The sequence below is a fragment of the Megalops cyprinoides genome, chromosome 4, assembly GCF_013368585.1.
Source record: "Megalops cyprinoides isolate fMegCyp1 chromosome 4, fMegCyp1.pri, whole genome shotgun sequence".
Taxonomy (NCBI): domain Eukaryota; kingdom Metazoa; phylum Chordata; class Actinopteri; order Elopiformes; family Megalopidae; genus Megalops; species Megalops cyprinoides.
The window spans coordinates 35,657,033-35,675,577 of NC_050586.1; the positions used below are offsets into that span (position 1 = coordinate 35,657,033).

The 18,545-nt window shown below is 43.9% G+C and overlaps 1 protein-coding gene across 1 annotated transcript in view; it reads right to left on the reverse strand.

Annotated features, from left to right (window-relative positions):
* Nucleotides 1–4,249: 4,249 nt before the first annotated feature.
* pdzd2 (PDZ domain containing 2) overlaps nucleotides 4,250–18,545 on the reverse strand; it is a 70,589-nt gene continuing 56,293 nt past the window's right edge. Inside the window, exons 15-25 of the mRNA XM_036526831.1 lie at nucleotides 17,901–17,988; nucleotides 17,236–17,339; nucleotides 16,661–16,826; nucleotides 15,589–16,469; nucleotides 14,986–15,130; nucleotides 8,750–11,867; nucleotides 7,346–7,463; nucleotides 6,353–6,454; nucleotides 5,580–5,850; nucleotides 5,125–5,259; nucleotides 4,250–4,769 (exon numbers count right to left, since the gene is read on the reverse strand). Coding sequence (XP_036382724.1) covers nucleotides 4,603–4,769; nucleotides 5,125–5,259; nucleotides 5,580–5,850; nucleotides 6,353–6,454; nucleotides 7,346–7,463; nucleotides 8,750–11,867; nucleotides 14,986–15,130; nucleotides 15,589–16,469; nucleotides 16,661–16,826; nucleotides 17,236–17,339; nucleotides 17,901–17,988 — 5,295 coding nt within the window. The 3' untranslated portion in view covers nucleotides 4,250–4,602. The remainder of the gene's footprint in view (nucleotides 4,770–5,124; nucleotides 5,260–5,579; nucleotides 5,851–6,352; nucleotides 6,455–7,345; nucleotides 7,464–8,749; nucleotides 11,868–14,985; nucleotides 15,131–15,588; nucleotides 16,470–16,660; nucleotides 16,827–17,235; nucleotides 17,340–17,900; nucleotides 17,989–18,545) is intronic.

Below are 18,545 nucleotides of genomic sequence, written 5' to 3' on the forward strand. Positions count from 1 at the left end.
ACACTAGTCACGCGTACAGGACGTCCCACTAGCTATTTAAACGGCTGAGCGCTTGGCAGGTCGGTAGAAAGGAAGCTGTGAACGCATTCTTACGGACGGAACGCCGGCGAAACTGTTTCGAATAATACAACACTAAAACAGACACCCTCACGTACTGAAAACACGAATTATGACGAAACCATCAAGAATGTCCAGCCTCAACAAGAGCGAAGGCCGGAAAATGTCAACTAAAGGTAGGTTTTCGATTACGTTAAAGTAACGCTGTAGGTAATAGGCGTGGTAGTCAAATGAGCATTTATGGTAGACGGTGTTTCTCTTTGTGGCTTATGTCTTCAACCTTTGTTATCCTATTGTGAAGAAAATATCTAAACTTTCTGAAAAATCTTTCTGTCTTTCCAGAGCAAAAGGTGATCGCGGAGTGCGCGCAGCAGCTGCGTAAAATTGGCGACATCTTCAACTTGAAGTATAGGATAATGGACATGGTGGCTAAAAAAGAACACAAGGATTCTAAAATAAAGTGACAAACAAAACCAGTGCTTGTTTTTACACATGAGAAGTTTCGGCCGTGGCCATGATCAGTTCCAGGAAGCGGCGAGAGGTGGACACTGGAATGGCAATTCAACAATGAGACCGACGAAGAAAAGGACTGTGTGACCAAGAGGCTCATCGAAACGGTGGTGGATGAACAGATTTCTTCCGTTTCCCTTGCGGATGCCTCGAGAACTGGGAAAGTGGAACTGCACGCCATGGAATGTTCGAAAATGAAGACGCGCAGTCCTCAAATGTATGGAGAGATGGATGCTGATGTCTGGGGGTGGTTCTAGCTGTACTAAAAGACGTTTCTTTGCTTTATCGTTGGTGGCTGACCGTGGACAAACTGGTTGTCCATGATAAAAACAATGGTCTCTGTATATTATTTTCACGTACCGTAATCTTAATAACCATATATGTTAATGTAGCGTTAAGTGAAGTGTGTATTGCAACTGTTACTGTGTGATACTGCCTGACAAAAACGTCTTCACAATTCCCAAAGAAATTCGGAAACATCTGTCTGTCAAATAAAATGAATTTTGTGAGAAATCTGGTTCCATTTCTTGTTTAGTGCTACCACATGGACTGTTCTGGTATAGACTTAATTTGTGAGAAAAGTGGGAAAATCAGAAATAATCCAGTACCTTATACCACTTTATTACGTCTGTAATGATCTTTAGCGTTAGCTGGACTCAGCTTCATTCAGGCTCATGCTTGACCAGACATTCAGAGTAACTATAAAGACATATTTTTATAAAACAGCAAAGAAAACCTTTACAGCTTTTATTCAGTCGTGTAAAATATTTTAACCCATTTTTGTACAGAAATATATCCAGGATCATTTTGGATGTGAGCATGCATTTTGTTAACAGTCCATCATACAGCAATTGCTATAGTATTCAAGCCATTGTAACCAACAAACTGCGACTGTTGCTTCACAAATATCAAATGCTGAATGACAAAATTCTAGCGTGTTGTATTTGAAATCCATGATTTTCCTGCTCAGAAAATATATTAAAGAAAAACCATATTACCTAACAGGATGATAAAGCATGACATATCTGTAATCATAAAAATCAATACCACATGTACATCAATCGACAAAACATATTATACAGACATACCCGGGTTAACTGTTCACCACTAAAAGTCAACTTTCTTCAAATCTACCATAGTTATAGTTTATAAAGACAGCAAATGTTCTTCAGTTTCTCTTTTAACTTAAATAAATCCATTGGCATTCAATGTTCAAATAATCTTACTGTGCAATTTAACATTTTACAAGTGTAAAAATCTGGATTAAATACAAAGACACTAGCAGATGACTCAATCAAGTAAGTAATGTACAATGTGTGAATAATAGCTTTCAAACTCAAGTTTAAACCCATACCCACATCAGTCAATGCTCATAGCTTTTTTAAATCATGATGCAAAATTCCACACTTTGTGAAACATGATAAATGTTTGTATTAGTGTCAGTATAGATTCAAATGGAAAAGAAAAACCTGTGAGCTTTATTTACCCTCCAACTCCTGATGCACAGTTTAGTAATAATAACAAAAAGTACAGCTAGAGTAATAAAAAGTGTATGGTACAGGCGCAATACTATTTACACAAAATATTGCAAATTAGGTGTGCTTGACACGGTCTGGTAGCATTGAAGACATGTTTAGTGTGATCCTCACGTCTTATATTAAAAAAAAAAAACTTAAAACGCTCTGTTCAAAGACCAAACAAACAACGAAAAAATATTAATTCCTGATTCATTTCTCTGATTACCTTCCAGAGTTATGGTACCCAAATACTTTCAACATTATCTTAACAACAATGATCTGACACAACAGATTGTTGGTATTCCAATGGTATTCAGACAGCACTTTGATGATACAAAATGTAAGATAACACCCATGGCAGGCTTGACATGTGTATAAGACCAAATAAATGCATTTTTGTCTGTGTTCCGGGTAACTAAATTCCTTTGCCTTAAAGTTTGAAATATATAGCACAATAGTGTGTAAGTTAAGGCAACTGAGATAACTACTATTCCTCACATTCCAGATTTAACATTGTAATGGTAAGTTCAGATGAAAGAAAATGTAGATTCCTTGACCATATCTGTACAACTGCACAAATCAGGATCACATTTTATCTTAAGGGTTGCAAATTAAATGCGTTCATACAATAAATGTCCTGATTGAGTATTAGTAAGACTGTTCAGTGCTGCGTAATACTTTGTCCAATTTATAGTTTCAGACTATCATCACTATAAATAAGTGTGGTTCATGCTCAGGTTTGTTTTGAATTACTCAGTGTACACAGCTTGCTACAGTATTTTCACTTCCCAACTTGGTATTAACTCGAAATTCTAAAAGTCTTACCACTTCTTCAGTTTCATTTGTACCTTTTTTAAAAAGGTAAATATTTTGAAAGTAGATATGAATCTATTACTCGTTTGATAATAATGTCAAGAGATCCTTAAAAATAAAACCCGACCAGTTCCAGGTTTGTTGTTGGAGGATAGTAGTACCCTGTTAGTGTGCACCCATCCTTTCAACATAATGTGTCTTACATAACCCAAACCTTGCATTTCCCCCATCTGAAACGAACACTGACATAGCCATGTTTTTGGAAAACGATTCCATTGTTGACTAACAATCAGAGCGCATAGTCAGCCAATTCAGTCATTTCACAGGTAAACCAACTTAATCTTACTCAATCCATTATACACAATACAGCAGTACTTTTACAGTTCAACAAAACATTTTTGTTAGATTAAAAAAAGAGTAGATAGAAAACAGATTTTCTTGTCATGGGTGGATGAAACAACAACAGAATAAAATTGTGAAACAGATGTTCATTGTGTTCTGAATATAAAAACTAAACCACAAGCCCAGGAGTCTCTCGGCAAACAAGAGTGGGTTTACTGCATATTATGATATTTGCTCAGTTGCAGTTGAATTTTTGTGAAGCATTGTGCGGTAGCAACACTGGTGCTTAAAAACCTTGAATAAAATCGTCTGTCTGTCATTGTTGGGTTTTGCAATGTTTAGACATTCACATTTCAAGTACTAAACTAATACAGCATCCATGTGATATTAACACAGTTGAAAGCACAGCAATTCAAGAAAGTCATGGGTCACTTGCACCTTTTTCAAACGGGAATGAATCACTAACATGGCACCAAACAGGTCATCAGGTGCTCAGTTTCAGACTATGGGGTCAACAGGTGGGGTCAACGGGGCCAGGAATGTGAAGACCAGAGGGGTGTTCCTGTAAGTTCATATTTCTTCATTTCTGAAACCAGTCTTTCACCTGTCCTCTGTATGCATTATATACACATAACATTATCCATTTTCAAGGCACAAAACCTTCTGGATGCAACATATCCTGCAACTAGCACTGATCTGTTCTTTCTGCCCACAGAGCAGTCTAGATTAAGAGCACTGTTCTGTGGTGTAAGAGTGGTGAATTGACCCAGGGTTCATTACTTGCAGGGTCTTACATTTACTCAGTGCCAACCTCAGAAATGTTTAAGACAAGATGACAAGGCAGGAGAAAATGTACCTTCGTGTGCAACCTAATGCCAGTCTGAAAGAGGAATAATAAAACCCAATTTCTACACCACGTCCCACAATGCTTATAATTGCTGCTAAAAAAAAGTCATTTCCAAAGAATACAAGGAACAGCTTGGTTATATATTCATATTTAAAACTAATTTTGAAATGTCATGTTTAAACAACCCTGACCAGAATCACGCAACCAAAAAAAAAACAAAAACAGCAGGTGTACTACGCTGATCACTCTTTGAAATACGAATTGATAAATCCATCACAGGCCCCTCCCCACTTCATAAACAACAGCACTAGCGCAATACACCTTGTGGCTGAGCAGTGCATACACATGAACAATGGCATTAATATAATAAATTTAACTGTTTGAAAAGTATAAAAGTGAAAATACTAGTCCATCTCTTATGTACACAGCATGTTATTAGGTCCTCTTGACTTGGCTCCAGTGAGATCAAGTTCCACTCCATAGCAAATGCTCACACCAAGGTAAGAGGCCTTGTCGTCATACAGAAGTTCTGGGTTTTCGGATCACCAGCTGGACCGGGCCATCCGAGACAGACTTGATAATGTTCCATGCATCGTAGTGCATGAGTCCCTGTAGAGAGCGTCCGTTGATGGCCAGCACTTCATCACCAACATCAATGACCCTTGAGAGCTCTGCAGCACCCCCTGGAGAGGGAAGGAGAAAGAACATTTGCCTTTCAATTAATGCGCCATGGCCTCAATTTACATTTTGAGGTTAAGGTGAAAAAGGTTTACCTAGAGTGTAGGTCTAATAACAAACAACAAAGAATCAATTTTCAAGCAAATGGCTAGAAAAACATTGTGGCCACAGAACGAGCAAATATCAAATGATAAAAGGCGAAAAGTAAAGCATATGAAGACAGACACATGTAAAATGTCACTAATATGTAGTATTGTTGTCATAATTACACTTTAACTCAGGCTCTGTGGCACAACTTTAAAATGAAGTTCTCAGTGGTTCTGGCGTTGGTGCTGGCGGATGAGAGTTGCTGTGGATTACCTCTGAATATGCGCTTGATGTTGAGAGGTCTGTCCCCTTGCGCGGAGGCTTTTCCCCCATCCAGACTGAAGCCCAGCCCAGCGGAGGTCTTCTGCAGCTCCACGCTAAGAGCCCCATCAGGCCCCACCTCCACAGCTGAGACAGGAAGGGTGTGGTGTGACCACCATGGAGGCAGACAGTGGGAAGAACAGTCACAAGGTCACACTTCATCCAGCTAAACCTTTGGCACTGGTACTTAGAGACGATGGCGATGGTTAAAATTCACAGGAGTGTTAAATAGGTGACTATAACAATAACACTGTAGGATACTATATTCTTAATTCTTTTGTCAGTAGCTTATCTTTCACAGTTGTAATATTTCAAGGGTCACTGCTGTACATGTACATGCTAAAAATTCAAACAGTGTGATACTCTTTTCCTGGGCAGTGCATGAGCTGTTGTGCTTATTTCCTCACCTGCTCCCACTTCCACAGTGATGTCTCTGGAAGATGGAGACTGCCTTCCTGGTCTGGTGGAGATGTCCTGCCTGGGGGACAAGGGCTCGCTGTCCTTCCCTCTGCGGATGACGACCAGGGCTTGCCTTGGCAGCCGGGCGCTATGGAGACAGGACAGGGCCTCCCCGTGTGTAGTTCCTGCCAGAGCTGTGCCGTTGATGGACAATATGCTGTCCCCCCGCTGAAGTGTCCCCTCCACTCCTGCCACCCCTCTGGAGAACACCCGATGGACCTAGCCAAAGTACAGAGCAGATCACGTTGGTCTGACTGTATTTCATGTGTCCAACACATGGGGGCGACAAAGAATACATTTACAAACTTGCCGATGCTTTTCCTGGCTCTCATCCTTGGACTCATTATTACAAATGAATATGTAAGGCTGCTGCATTTTTTTTTTTATTACAAATTTTCACAAAACAAATATTTACAGCCTTGATACAAAAACCTGAATATTTGATTTTTCTAAAATTCTTAACTCTTAAGTATTTTATTTTTGATTTTCCTTAAATCTAAAGGATTATTCAGGGGCAAGTTATTTTCACCACAAACATTTAGGAAGACTGTATGATTATAACACATAACAAAATCAGCTAAAGCAGGGAGATGTCATTCAAAATCTTCACTCCAGAAGTGTTGTTTAGTTCGCTCTGCTGAATACTCAGTGTAACAAAGGCATGTGTATTTGAGGATAGTCACACCACACCACAACTCAGGAACATAAACATAGTGCTTACAGTTATTGACTTCTGCTCCAGGTCAACGCCTCCAGCAATACTGAACCCCAGACCGGAGCCTTCTTCTTTACTTAAGACCACAAAGTAAATATCTTCTTTAACCTGGGTGGCCGAATAGGAGGGGGGAAACATCGAGGGAAAAGCATGACACCTCGTATAACATTATGTGTTTCATTAAAAAAATGCAAATATGGCAATGCAATATTAATCTTACACTGTGGTACAGAGAAAACTGAACATGTATCCAAGAGTAACAAAATAAAAATGTCCAAGGCCTACAAGAGCTTCCTTCCAGAAAATCATATTAATCTTGCGGGTTTCAAAAGAATGGAAGCGGTTGCGATTTCTGGTACAGCCTTCGGCAGCTGCGCTTAGCTCAGTTTTCCCTTTGATCTGTCATGTTTATAAGAAGGAATATGGTGGCCTGCATCCAAGTGGGTGTGATACCATTTCTGAATGAGAACCAAGGGCATGTAATTGTAATGGACAATCCACTCTCTAATAAAATCGTTTGAATTTGTTTGTTTGTGTTACATCACAGCAAGTAATGTAAACAACTCATGAATGCTGATGAGCCAAAAGCATTACTGGGGTTTAATTTTCATGAGTAAAATCATTGCAATTAAATAAATGAACAGCCACAGTTTTGTGGCATTGTGTCTTATGTGACGGAGGCAGTTTTCATGACAGACTTAATCTCTTTTGACCTAGCAATGACAATGCTGGGTATCTTTCTGACAAATACACCTTTTACATATGTGAGCTCCTGCAAGCTCATTGCAAATCATACACAGGACAGTCAGTGCTGTACAGCTCAAAGAAAAAAGTAACCTCTTTAACTTGGGTAAAATAAGCAAATAAATCAAGCCTCTACAAGGGGGCATACATTACACCTGAGGTATAGATCCGCACAGAGGTGAGAAAACGCGTCACTGTGAGAAAGCACTGGAGTGCTGTTAGGTGGAGGACAGCAGTGCGAACTCACGATTTTACCTCAGCGAGGGCCTGGGAGTCCTGCATCAGGGCGGCCACATCTGTTTTATCTGTCAGGGAGGTCAGAACAGCCTGCAGCTTCCTCTGCTCCAGGGGGGACGCAGTCAGCTCGCTCAGCCTGCCACATAACCACACAACATCGATTTCTGTTTAATCGCGGAGGGCGTCTGTCAGTGCCTGCTCATGCCATATCCACTGTAGATCAGCTGTCCAGCCTCATTTCAGTGATTGCGATAGAAATTATAAATGTCCTGTTTTACAGGCCTTGAAAGCAGAATGTTTGGCAAAATGAGATGCCTTCGATGTCACGAATGTCATAGCATGTATTCTATTAGCATGTATGCTATTTCCCCTACATGTAAACAATGCTTAAGAAAGAGAGAACCTTTACTCACTGAACAAATAATGTCTACAAAAGATCTATAACCAATAAAAGAAGAAAAAAATCCAGATTTGTAAATGAACAAACAAGTTCTACACCAGACCGAATCGTTTAGTACATAATAGGGCACTCGTTTTACTGATGAGAAATGAAGCTGGAGAAGCACATGAGGGAAGGGGCCTTTACTACGCCAAATTCCTGTCTATATTAGCCACTATTTGTTCTGGTTTTCCAGGCCGTGGCAACATCGGGGCAGTCGGGGCTCTCCCAATCTCTGCGGTCTGGCAGACCTCCACAGCTGGAGTCATTCTGCCCCGTCTGAACGCCCTCCCAGATCAACAGACCGCGCAGCGAGACTGTACCCTAAATCCCATGCACCACCCAGCAGGGGCAGGACCTCCTCCTGTTAGCATTCTGGGTTGATTTCAAGCCAGATGATCCAAGGTTTGGAAGTACTGTGATATAACTTTATACCAGACGCAGTTATTTTAGAATGATGTAAAGGTCTGTGCTCTGTCTGTATTTCATATTTTTAACGGAGTTTTGGACTTTATTTTGAAGGAAAGATGACCGGGCATACATTTTCATCCATTCAACAATGAAGATGGATGAATATTTGATATTTCCACCCAAAGCCAAATGTATTTTGTTCCCTCTGGCAAAATCACTAAGACTTTTTTTTGCTGCTTTGATCTCAAGATTTTAATTGTTGAGTTTTCATGGATTTAATTTAAATGCAATGGTAAAGACAATAATGTTATGAGAGTCCTAGACGATTGGCAATTGGAAGGCTTAGTGCATTTAACTACTTAAGTGTAAGTATTGAGATGACGCTTTAAAAAGATGTAAGTAAATCCATAAGAGATTGGTGAATGGAGATGAGTGGAGCTTTCCTAGTCTAAAAATAATAACATTTTTGATTTCATATGGAACTGGTGTGTTAGGCTAATGGGATTTGGGGGGGGGGGGGGGGACTCATTTCACAAGAGGAAGCAAGCCTTCTGAAGGCTCTGGCCACTCACCTGATTGACCAGCTGCTCTCTGCAGACTGCTGCTCACTGGTCCTGTTTTGAGAAGAGTCTTCGCCGGACACCAATCCTACCGTCCCCACAGCACTGCTGGATGTCCCGCTCCTGCTCCCCCTAATGACGTCTGTGCTCATACCGTGGGAACTGCCCAGCTGGCTCCCTGCAGACCTCCTGGGCTGGATCTCCAGCTCGGTTCTGAAAGTGAGGCCATCGCCGCCAGCGCTGACAAAGTCCTCGGTGCAGAGTTTGTCGAGGTCCGGCATGCTCAGCGCCCTCAGCTCTCTCAGCCTGGAGCGGGACACCCCCGACCGGGTCCGGGCGTTCCTGCTGCGCACTAGGGGTGGGGTCTGGGGCATGCAGTCCACTTCCAGCTCAGGTAAGGTGGGCGCTAATTTCTCCTCCGCGTGGGAATCAAGGCCAGTGGGGGGAGACTTCCTCAGGTGGGGCAGGACTGGAGAAGTTTCGCCCAGATTGTCCGCGCACGAGCTCATGCTCCGCCTGAGGGAGCGACACTCGGCGGAATGAGCACCTGCTGAAGCTACGTAACCCGACGACCTCCTGCTCAGCGGGGGTTTGGACGTGAGGGCGTAGGACTGGATGTCAATGCACCTGACCAGAGGCCTGTCACAGTTGGCCAGGTTCTCGAAGGATTTGATTCTCTGCCGGACGGAGAAAGGGTTGGTGAGCGCAGACATGCTGTTGTCCGTAGAGTAGCTCCGACGTTCCAGCTTCAAAAGGTGCAATTTTGACCTGCTGGCCTTCATGTAGTCACCGCTGTCCGTTATGCTGTGATTTCTGGAAGTATTCTCCTTTTGGACAGCTATGTTATTAGTGATAGCACTGAGAAGTTCATCATGCTGAGGACTGCAGGGTTCTTCCCGGCTTTGTGTTACAGGAGCTGACCCTGGAGAGTCTTCACCTCTGATGAAATCCTTTAGCACTGCAGGGCCTGCCAGACCTGCAGAATTGTTTGAAATGCTTGCATTTGTGATTTTCTCCTGGGTTTCTTTCCGTCCCAGAATGGGTGTGGATGCTGACGATGATGGCAGGGATGAGGATGAGAGTCGCACTTCAATGAAACTCCTCTGAGTGGCAGGCCTTTCCTTAGACTTTAAATCAGTTTCCTCACGGACAGAATCAGCCTCTGGTTTTACCTTTTCAGATATAGATTCTTTCCTCTTGTCCACAAGTGACCCAGTATGCGAGACCTTCATAACAGAATTTGCAGATTCTACTGTGGAAGAGACTGGATCGGCCACATTCTTCACTTGTCTGTGGTCGATGAGTTTGGGAGATGTTGGAGAGCTTTTTTCCAACGGTTTCCCTGATTGTGAACTGCACGTTAAAGAAGCTCTCTTGGGCTGGAGTTTGGGAGACTGCAGTGGGGAAGCTGAGAGTTTCTTCTGTATAGGGCTTTCAGGTCTCGGTTTCTCAACAGGCTGGTCTTGCACCTTACTTCTGCTTTTACAAGTTAAGCCCTTCAGCTTGGGAGCGGAGTTTGTTCTCTGTTGCTTGTCGTTTAGTTTGAGTTTGCTGTTTGCTTGAGGCGAGGTGGAGCTTTCATGTAATGATTTGATCGCTGTGGCCTTGGTAAATAAACTGGTGGAGTTATTCTGTGTTTGTGACTGAACTAATCTGGATTCAAGGGGACTTGGTGACTTCTCTCTTTCCCCATCTTTTGATGCCAGTGCAGCTGATGCTCTCCCACCTGGTTTGCTATTGCTTAAATGTGAACTCCTTGACTCTGTAGCACACAAACTGGGAGAGGCTGAAGGATTAGGGTGTTTTTCAGAAGACAGCAATGCATTTGCTTGATACTTTGCTATCCTCTCCTGTGTCCTTGGGGTGACATGGCAGTTGACCTGCACAAGAGAGGAATCATCAGGACTCAAGGATGCATGGTGTTGTTTCGCAGTTGCTACACCCTTGTCACATGACTTTGTGGACCCATTTGTGAAGCAGTCTGATGTTTCAGTGCTGTGGACTGGCACTGTGTCCCTGGAAGACTGGCACACCTTTTCCTCCCTACTCATTAGATCTTCTCGGTCAGGGGTGATGAAGTTATCTGTGGACTGATGACTTACTGGAAGAGGTGACTCCAAGGAGGGGTTTGATTGGTTAGCCACATTAGGGCTGTCTTTCTTAGCGCACCAGGGAATTGAGGGGTACTGTAGTTCCAGAGATTCACAGAGATTTAGTCCTTTGTCTGCTTGACAGGGTGAGGCTGAGTCTGAGGAAGGCCCTTTCTGGGAAGAGGGCAGAGGGTCCCCTTGGCATGGATCAACAACCTGTCCTTTAACATTCTGGCAGCCAGTGACCTCAAGTTGAGATGATATAGTTTCAGGATCCTCTTTTATTTTGTATTCCTCTGCCTGGTTTACAGTCCTGGAGGGATCAGGTTCACTGTAACAAATCTCCACTTCCTCCTCGTCAGAGTCTGCTGCCTGCATCTCAGTGGCCTGGAGCGGATCAGCACTCCAGTGTGGATCAGACCTTTGTGCATCGGCCAGACAGACGGCCTTCTCAGCGGCAGAGTCGCTCTCAGAATCACTGTCATCCACCATGCTGTACATGCACTTAGCAGCACCACTGTCATTCTCCTCGCCAGGTCCCTTGGAGGGACAGCTCTCTTCCTCACTCAGGTTGCTGAAGTTTCTGGAGTAACTGTGCAAAAATGCTTTGCCCACAGGTAAGAGCGAGCCATTACTGGCCGAATCCAAAACGGAAAAATCCAAAACGCTGGGTCGCAGTGGAGGCTGAGCTGAGGAGTCCTCCTGTTCTTGTGGGTTAGGAATGTCACATGTGTTAGGGACAGTTCCATTATGGTGTATATTCAAACTAGTGCCTGAAAGCTCACTTTTCTGCACTTTGTCTGAGGAGCTCAGTTCGGTTATAAAGTCATCAATATCGGTTATCGGTGGCATTTCGTTCCTGTGGTTGGTCTGAACAGAGTGTTTTGAATTGGTCTCTGAGGACGAACTTGCTTGGTTTGGTCTGTCCTTCCACTCTAATCCGTTGCAATTCTCCTCTGGGGGATTTTTAGAGGAATCCATCCTGGATGTTCCTCCTTCACTGCCCGATGACATCATCAGACTAGACAGTCGGTCTACAGCTGCAGGATGGGAAGACAGTAATAAAAGAATATTAAAACTACAGGATGTGCTTAAAAAACAAAAGACAATTGTCTTCTTATTGCCCTGCTAAATTGAGGGCCATATAAATGAAGTCTTGCTTTGTAACAAAACCCAAAGTTACAGAAGACTTATTGCTGGGTAATACATAATTAAATACAGCAGTTACTTGTTAGTTAACATCGCTTTAATTTCATGTATAAAGTTAATTCGTTTCATATGACTACCTAAGGAATACGTACTACCAGAATCTGAAATATGACTTTGTTTGGAGACTGATATGGAGGAATTACTATCATTTTGGCATTAATTTGACTTAATGTAATTCTAAAATCTCTTAGGAAAAGATTAATAGTCTGTGCAAGCTATACTCTATAACATTCTCTCTTATTCATTCTCTTGTAAGGCTAATAGGATTACTTTCATCTTAGCAGGCTGATAGAATTACATTAATCTCTTAGGGTAACTTACAGTAGTTCCAAGAGGTGACCCATAGGTACACAGAGGAATGACTAATACAGTGTCATGTTTGAATGTTTGAACTCTTATTAATATGACTCACATTACACAACTACACTAATAAAACAAGACATATCAAAAAGGAGAATAAGGCCCGATTCTGTCTGAAACACACCATCTGTTGTATCATAGCATACCAAGTGTTATCCAGACGATACATCCAATCAAATTACAGTCCTCAACTCTGATGCTACACGAAATCCTCTGCAAAAAACTGCCTTCTCAATGCAATTGTCTAAGACTCAGAAAAAATTCATTATTCGTTCTTGGTCACTGGCATGAATGGTGAATCCACAGATAACTGCTGTAAAAGCCAAGGTTGTGTCATGCATCTCTGCGTTTCATGCCATTTTGCCCTTCTTCAGCAGATTGCTCCGAGATACCCCCTGTACATGCAGTGACTGCAGGGTGGTGATTAAGTCAGTTTGGCCTTTCAAGCCATTTAGGACAGAATTCACATCTGGCATTTCATATGGTTTCATCTTTAACTGCGACAAATGGAAAATCTAGTATAATTAATCAGAAGTTTTCTTTTGCATTTTCTAAGAATAAGGTCAAAAGAAAGCAGTACGATTTAATCATCACAATGGCTTGGTATAAGACTTACAGTAAAAAAAAGAGTCTGAATACAAAGAAAAGAATGATTTGGAAATGTAATGAATGGAACTGCAATGAGAGAACGTGTTTAACAGAAGCCAGGCCCCGATTCCTTATGATCCAAACAAATCAGCAACTTGTGCACAACTGCTGCCAATAAAGTTACCATAGTCAAAAAGGATGTCTTTATACATACATTTTTCTACACCAGAAATCATCAGAGAATCGTTTTAGGCTCCCCTTTCGCAGATATTGGGTACCACCACAATCATTCAATCTCAGACATGTTCACCCTTAAGAGCTGAAACTTGAAATGGTACTGAATATCTATATCTCCCCTAAAACAGCTGCAGCCACACATGCACAGAAGAAATCAAAGCTCTAATGTCCAATGTAATGAATGCCTTCAAGTGACCAGACAGTCATTTCATCGTTACACACATACTGTTCACATTCAAAGATACGAATACATACATGTACGCTACTGCATACTGTATGTATAAGAGTATACATACACACAGACATACACACAAACACAAGCACATTGGTCTAAGTTTTTTTCAGTTGGTGTAATTGCTGTGAGTACCACTGTTGAATCCAATATGATGAACCACACACAGTCTATATTTCAACATTTTTCAAATATACCTGGGACCACAGCTGCTGTAACCAAGCATCGAAAGAAATTCAACAGCATGATTAACTGACAGACCCCAGGACAAACTGCAAACTCACCCATGACCACATGCTCATGCAAAACGCTGAGATGTGTGCTTGAGAACATTGTCATTTGAGTATGTTAGGGCCATGTCAGAAATTACTTTAGGGGGATCTCAACCATGTCCTTTACACAAAAGCAGTGCAGCAGTCAAATCTATCCTTTTAGTGTATCAAGTCAACAAGTGTCAAGGTGTGTTCACTCAGAGGACATTGTGTGGCCACACAATTTCCTTCCAAGCCACAAGACACCGCTCTCACAGTGTGACAGGGCTTGTTCCAGCTTCAGACGTTTCCAAGCTTTTCAGGCCATCGGTGATGTAGTAGCTCACAGCAATCAGACCAAATTAAAAGCTACAGCACACTTGTGGATGGACGTGTGCAGGGGAAACGGTGTTCCTATGGATCTACTGGATCTACTTGAAGAAATAAATCGATAGTCACCATGGACACAAAGCCCGCAGCTTGCGGTTCCCTTTGGGGTGGAGGAGGGCACTGCCAGCAAGGGCAAGGCTGCTGTGCTCCTACGTCTTTACGCAGCATGGGGGGGAAAGACACACTGGGCTTTTCAGTTCAGTCCAGCTTGGGTTCACATGCACTCCGCTGACAACACTTGGAATACTGGTGTTCCTTGTTTACACCGAGTTCAGTAAATTAATGAACAGCGATACGGGTTTTGTGGGGAAGTTTTTCCACAAAGATCAAGACGAACAGAAATGAGGACCTGTCTGAAGAGGTCTGCTTGGGGCAGAATGGATATCCACCATCTCTGATGAGGGTGGTTCTATTACAGTAGTGTGGAACTTCTCAAGTACAAAAAACCCATTGCTCACACCTAGAGTTCTGAGGATGACTACCCCTGTCATTAATAGTAACAGGATACCACTCCTCAGCATTTGAATTCAGTACCCTTCTATGAGGTCACAGAAAGGTACTGAATTCCCATACCTTCCAAAGGAAATACGACAAGTGCAACAGAGATATCCTGAAGGTTCATATAGCAATATGGGCTTATAATATGGGCTTATAATAATGGTGCTGATCACCAGTTTTCTGTTTACCAGACAAGCATAGTTCAGTATATTAAAGCTAGTATCACACTTAACCTGGCCATTTCTTGAGAAAGGTGGCAAAGGTCAGTGTTCCAAACCAAAAAAATGAAGTTGAAAAGTCCAAGCTGACTACAAACCGATGTGGGAGAAACAGCACTGAACCCAAAATGACTGATTTCAAACACAACCAGCCCTCAGTGACTGCATGACTCACCTGACACTGGCTTTTTAATCTCTAAGGTGAGAGTTACTGGAAGGTTGTGCATGAGGTCACAGATCTCCTGATAGGACGAAGTGCAGACTGGGGTGTCTCCGATAGCCACAATCTCGTCTCCGATGGACATCTTCCCCAGGGACTCCTAAAAAAAAGGCCACAAAGATGGGAACAATGAGCAGACGCAACAGCGCTTTGTTTCGTCTCCTGCAATTCAAAAACCACAAACAGTAACCGGTGTGTTTCTGCAAGGAGGAACTGGGGAATTAGGAATGCCTACAAAACAACTCAGCCGGCTCCCACGCCTAACGTAAACAGCCGTTAATCACAGTTTCTCACGAGGCCAGAATTAATAAACTGTTGAAGTCGCAGGCGCACAGAGGCATTTCACAGCACGTCCGTGACCAGTGTGTCCAACTAAACACTTTCCCTAAGGACCTCTGTCAAATGCTTTGCAAAGCAAACCTCAAATTAATTTCAAGCTCCAATTAGATATGCATGTTGAATGATGATGGTCAGGTAGTCTGCTGCAGATTTTTGAGGGGGCTGATATCTGTGTCTGACCCACAAAATGCAATTTTTTATGTGGATGAAAGCACATACCCTCTCTGCAGCACCTCCTGGTCTCAGCCCTGTGATCAGCACCTTCAGAGGGGAGGACTTGATTTCTAGGTCCAGACCAAAGCTCTCATCCTTGCCTCTTCTAAGTACCACTGTCTCTATGGTGCAGACTCCCGCCAGCTCGCTGGTCTCCGCCTTCTTGCAGTGGGACGGTGGGCGGGGTGTAGGGCAAGGAGCTCCAGTCTGGGCGGGCTGCGGGGGCGGCTCCTCACCCTTGGGGCGGTGCGGCAGGTTGGGACACTCAATGCTCATCATGCTTTTGACCCGCGTCACGGCCTTGTGCTCGAGTTTGGGGGAGCGCTTGGACTCCAGCTGTCCATCGCGGTGGGGGTCCTTCCGCACCCCCAGGCCACCGCCTGCCCCGCCACCGTCGTAGTCCAGGCAGCGGATGGGCATGAAGGGAGACTCCGCCCCTGGGGGGAGGGGCTCGGCCCCGGGCCCATCCTCGGAGTCGGCGGAGCTGTAGAGCGGCGTGGGCGCCTCGCTGCTCGGGTTCCGGTGCAGCTCCCCGCCATCCTGGCTCTCCTCATCCACCTCCACGGAGGAGGTGGCGATCACGATGCCCGAGTCATCCTCAGGGATCCGGCGGGCCTCCGCCCCACCCCGCAGGGCCCTCCTGTAGGGGGCGCCTCCGCTCTCGTCCTCGGCGCTGGGCGGGTCGTCGTCCTCGTCGCTGGCCTCATCCTCGTAGCAGACGATGCGGCGCTGGCGGAGGAGGGGGCTGCGGACGGAGCTGGGGCTGCTGCCCACGCTGGCCTGCCGGGCCACCTCCACGTGACGGTTGACTGGGCCAACGACCTTCCCACTGCCATCCGCACAAACAGGGCTGCCATCCATACTAGCACATGGCGAACCCTTGAAGGCTGTCAGGATAGAACACACAGTCACCACCACACTGTGCTTATAACATCTCAGCAATGGAAGAGGTTACTTCCATTTAAACTCTCAAAGATAGGATGTCATTTTCAGTTTTATCAGCAATCCATGTATACTGAGGAACGATGGAATGCACAACAACAAAACGGAGAAATATTAATTTAAAAAAAAATGTCACCATGAGACGAGGCCCCAGTGTCATCCAGTGAGGTGCTGCAGCTCTTGTGATGGAGCAGGTCGTCTTCACCGGAGCCCATCGCCATGGTTTCGGAGAGGGACGACTGGCCGGGGACGTCGTGCGAAAAGTACTGCGACAGCTCGGCCTCGGAGCTCAGGGACCCTTGCTGCGCAGTTAATTAGAGCAGGAGGTTAACGTCCGGACAGATTCCTGCACCAACCCCTAAATCAATCATCAAAAGGACCTCCGATTTCTGAGTAAACAGGCACAAAGTGTGGGGGGCACTTTAATGGCTGGTGGAGATCTGAAGTATTCGCCAACGGGAGCAGTTCAATTACCTCCGTCTGGGAAGGAGAGACTCACACTGTGCATTTAAACAGAAACGCTATGACAACATATTTCTAAAGTGCCGTAAATGTCACTCGATTCTGAAAAGCCTTCAGCGAACAAAAGCGTAACGGTATGATTTATGTCAGCTTTTTTCCCCTCATGGATATACATTTTCCAGGAGTTTCCCTCATGCTTTTTTGGGACCCCCGTGCAAGCATATTTGGAGAGGTGGAGGTTGTGGTTACCCGGCTAGCTGGCTCCAGGAATCTCTTCATGGTCCAGCTGAGAGAGGAGGAGCCCTCGCTCTGTTTTGCCTTCATGGAGGGAGTGGGGCTCTTGGAGGGGAGTCCTAGGAAGGTTGAACACAATTAGACCCGTGATAAAACATGATCTCATGTCCGATCGCTCACAACAAGGCTCCATCTATACGGTTTGTCCTTCAAAAGGGTTGGCACATGCAATTCAATAGAAATCAACACGCCAAAAAACACAGAGGCTCAGATTCAACCCGACCGCAGTGTGCTTCGTCCTTGACTTTGAGTAACAAATCTCATGAAATGCTCCATGAAATGCTCGATTCTTCCGCAGGCTTCAGCATTGGCCAAAAAGTTTTTTTCACAGGCCTCACCATTGGCCAAAGCCATTGAGTGTAAGGAAGGGAAAAAAAAGCTTGCTTAAATTCCTCATTCAAAGTTAAGGACGGGGGACAGACATTCATAGCTAGACTGAGCAGAGGCCTTGGAGACTTTGTGTGAAATTTCACAGAAACGCAACAGAGTGAAGTACCAATAAGCTCTCAGGATCTCATCACAGATGTGATCTCCAATCAGAAGCTATAACAGGAAGGAACAGGTAGTGCACATGCATTCCTGCATGAGGTTTAATAGCAGACAGGCGCTGAGAAGCATACCCAAAACGTGAGACGAGTGCCCGTCCTTACTCATGCTCTCTCTGTGCGTGGTGCGGGTGATCACCTCATCCATCTCCTGCTCCGAAACCTGGGAGAAAACCAGCAACTGGTGAGAAAACCAGTCTAGCAAACTGTTTTTCATTACATAAAACAAAAAAATACACATTTCTGCCTTAACAAGTCTGAGCCAAGATTTTGTGTGGTATTCAAAGTGCAGATCAACATCATATGTTCTTCGCAGAATAAACAGTGGTGCCGAATACACACCTGAATTGTACAGGCTGGACATACTAAATACATACTATATGCATATTTACTACTAGAAAATTAAAATAATTACTCTTTTCAGAGCGCAACTGCAGATAATTACAGAACAGAATACAAATCGTCTACAGGGCAAAGTGTTCTCCATTAATGTATTTTTATCAAAATTATAAAATACTGATAATGAGTCTGCAATTCATGCATGTTTAACAGGAACATTTGTGAAAATACATGCTGTGATTACTCTCACACGTTCCTTCTTCCCTGCTTTAACCAGTAATGGAACAATGTGCTCAAGAACGTAAGGCTACGAAGCTGTCTGATGCATGTCTATGTGATATTCATATATATGCAGCACTTCAGCGAAGTGGTTAAAGAGTT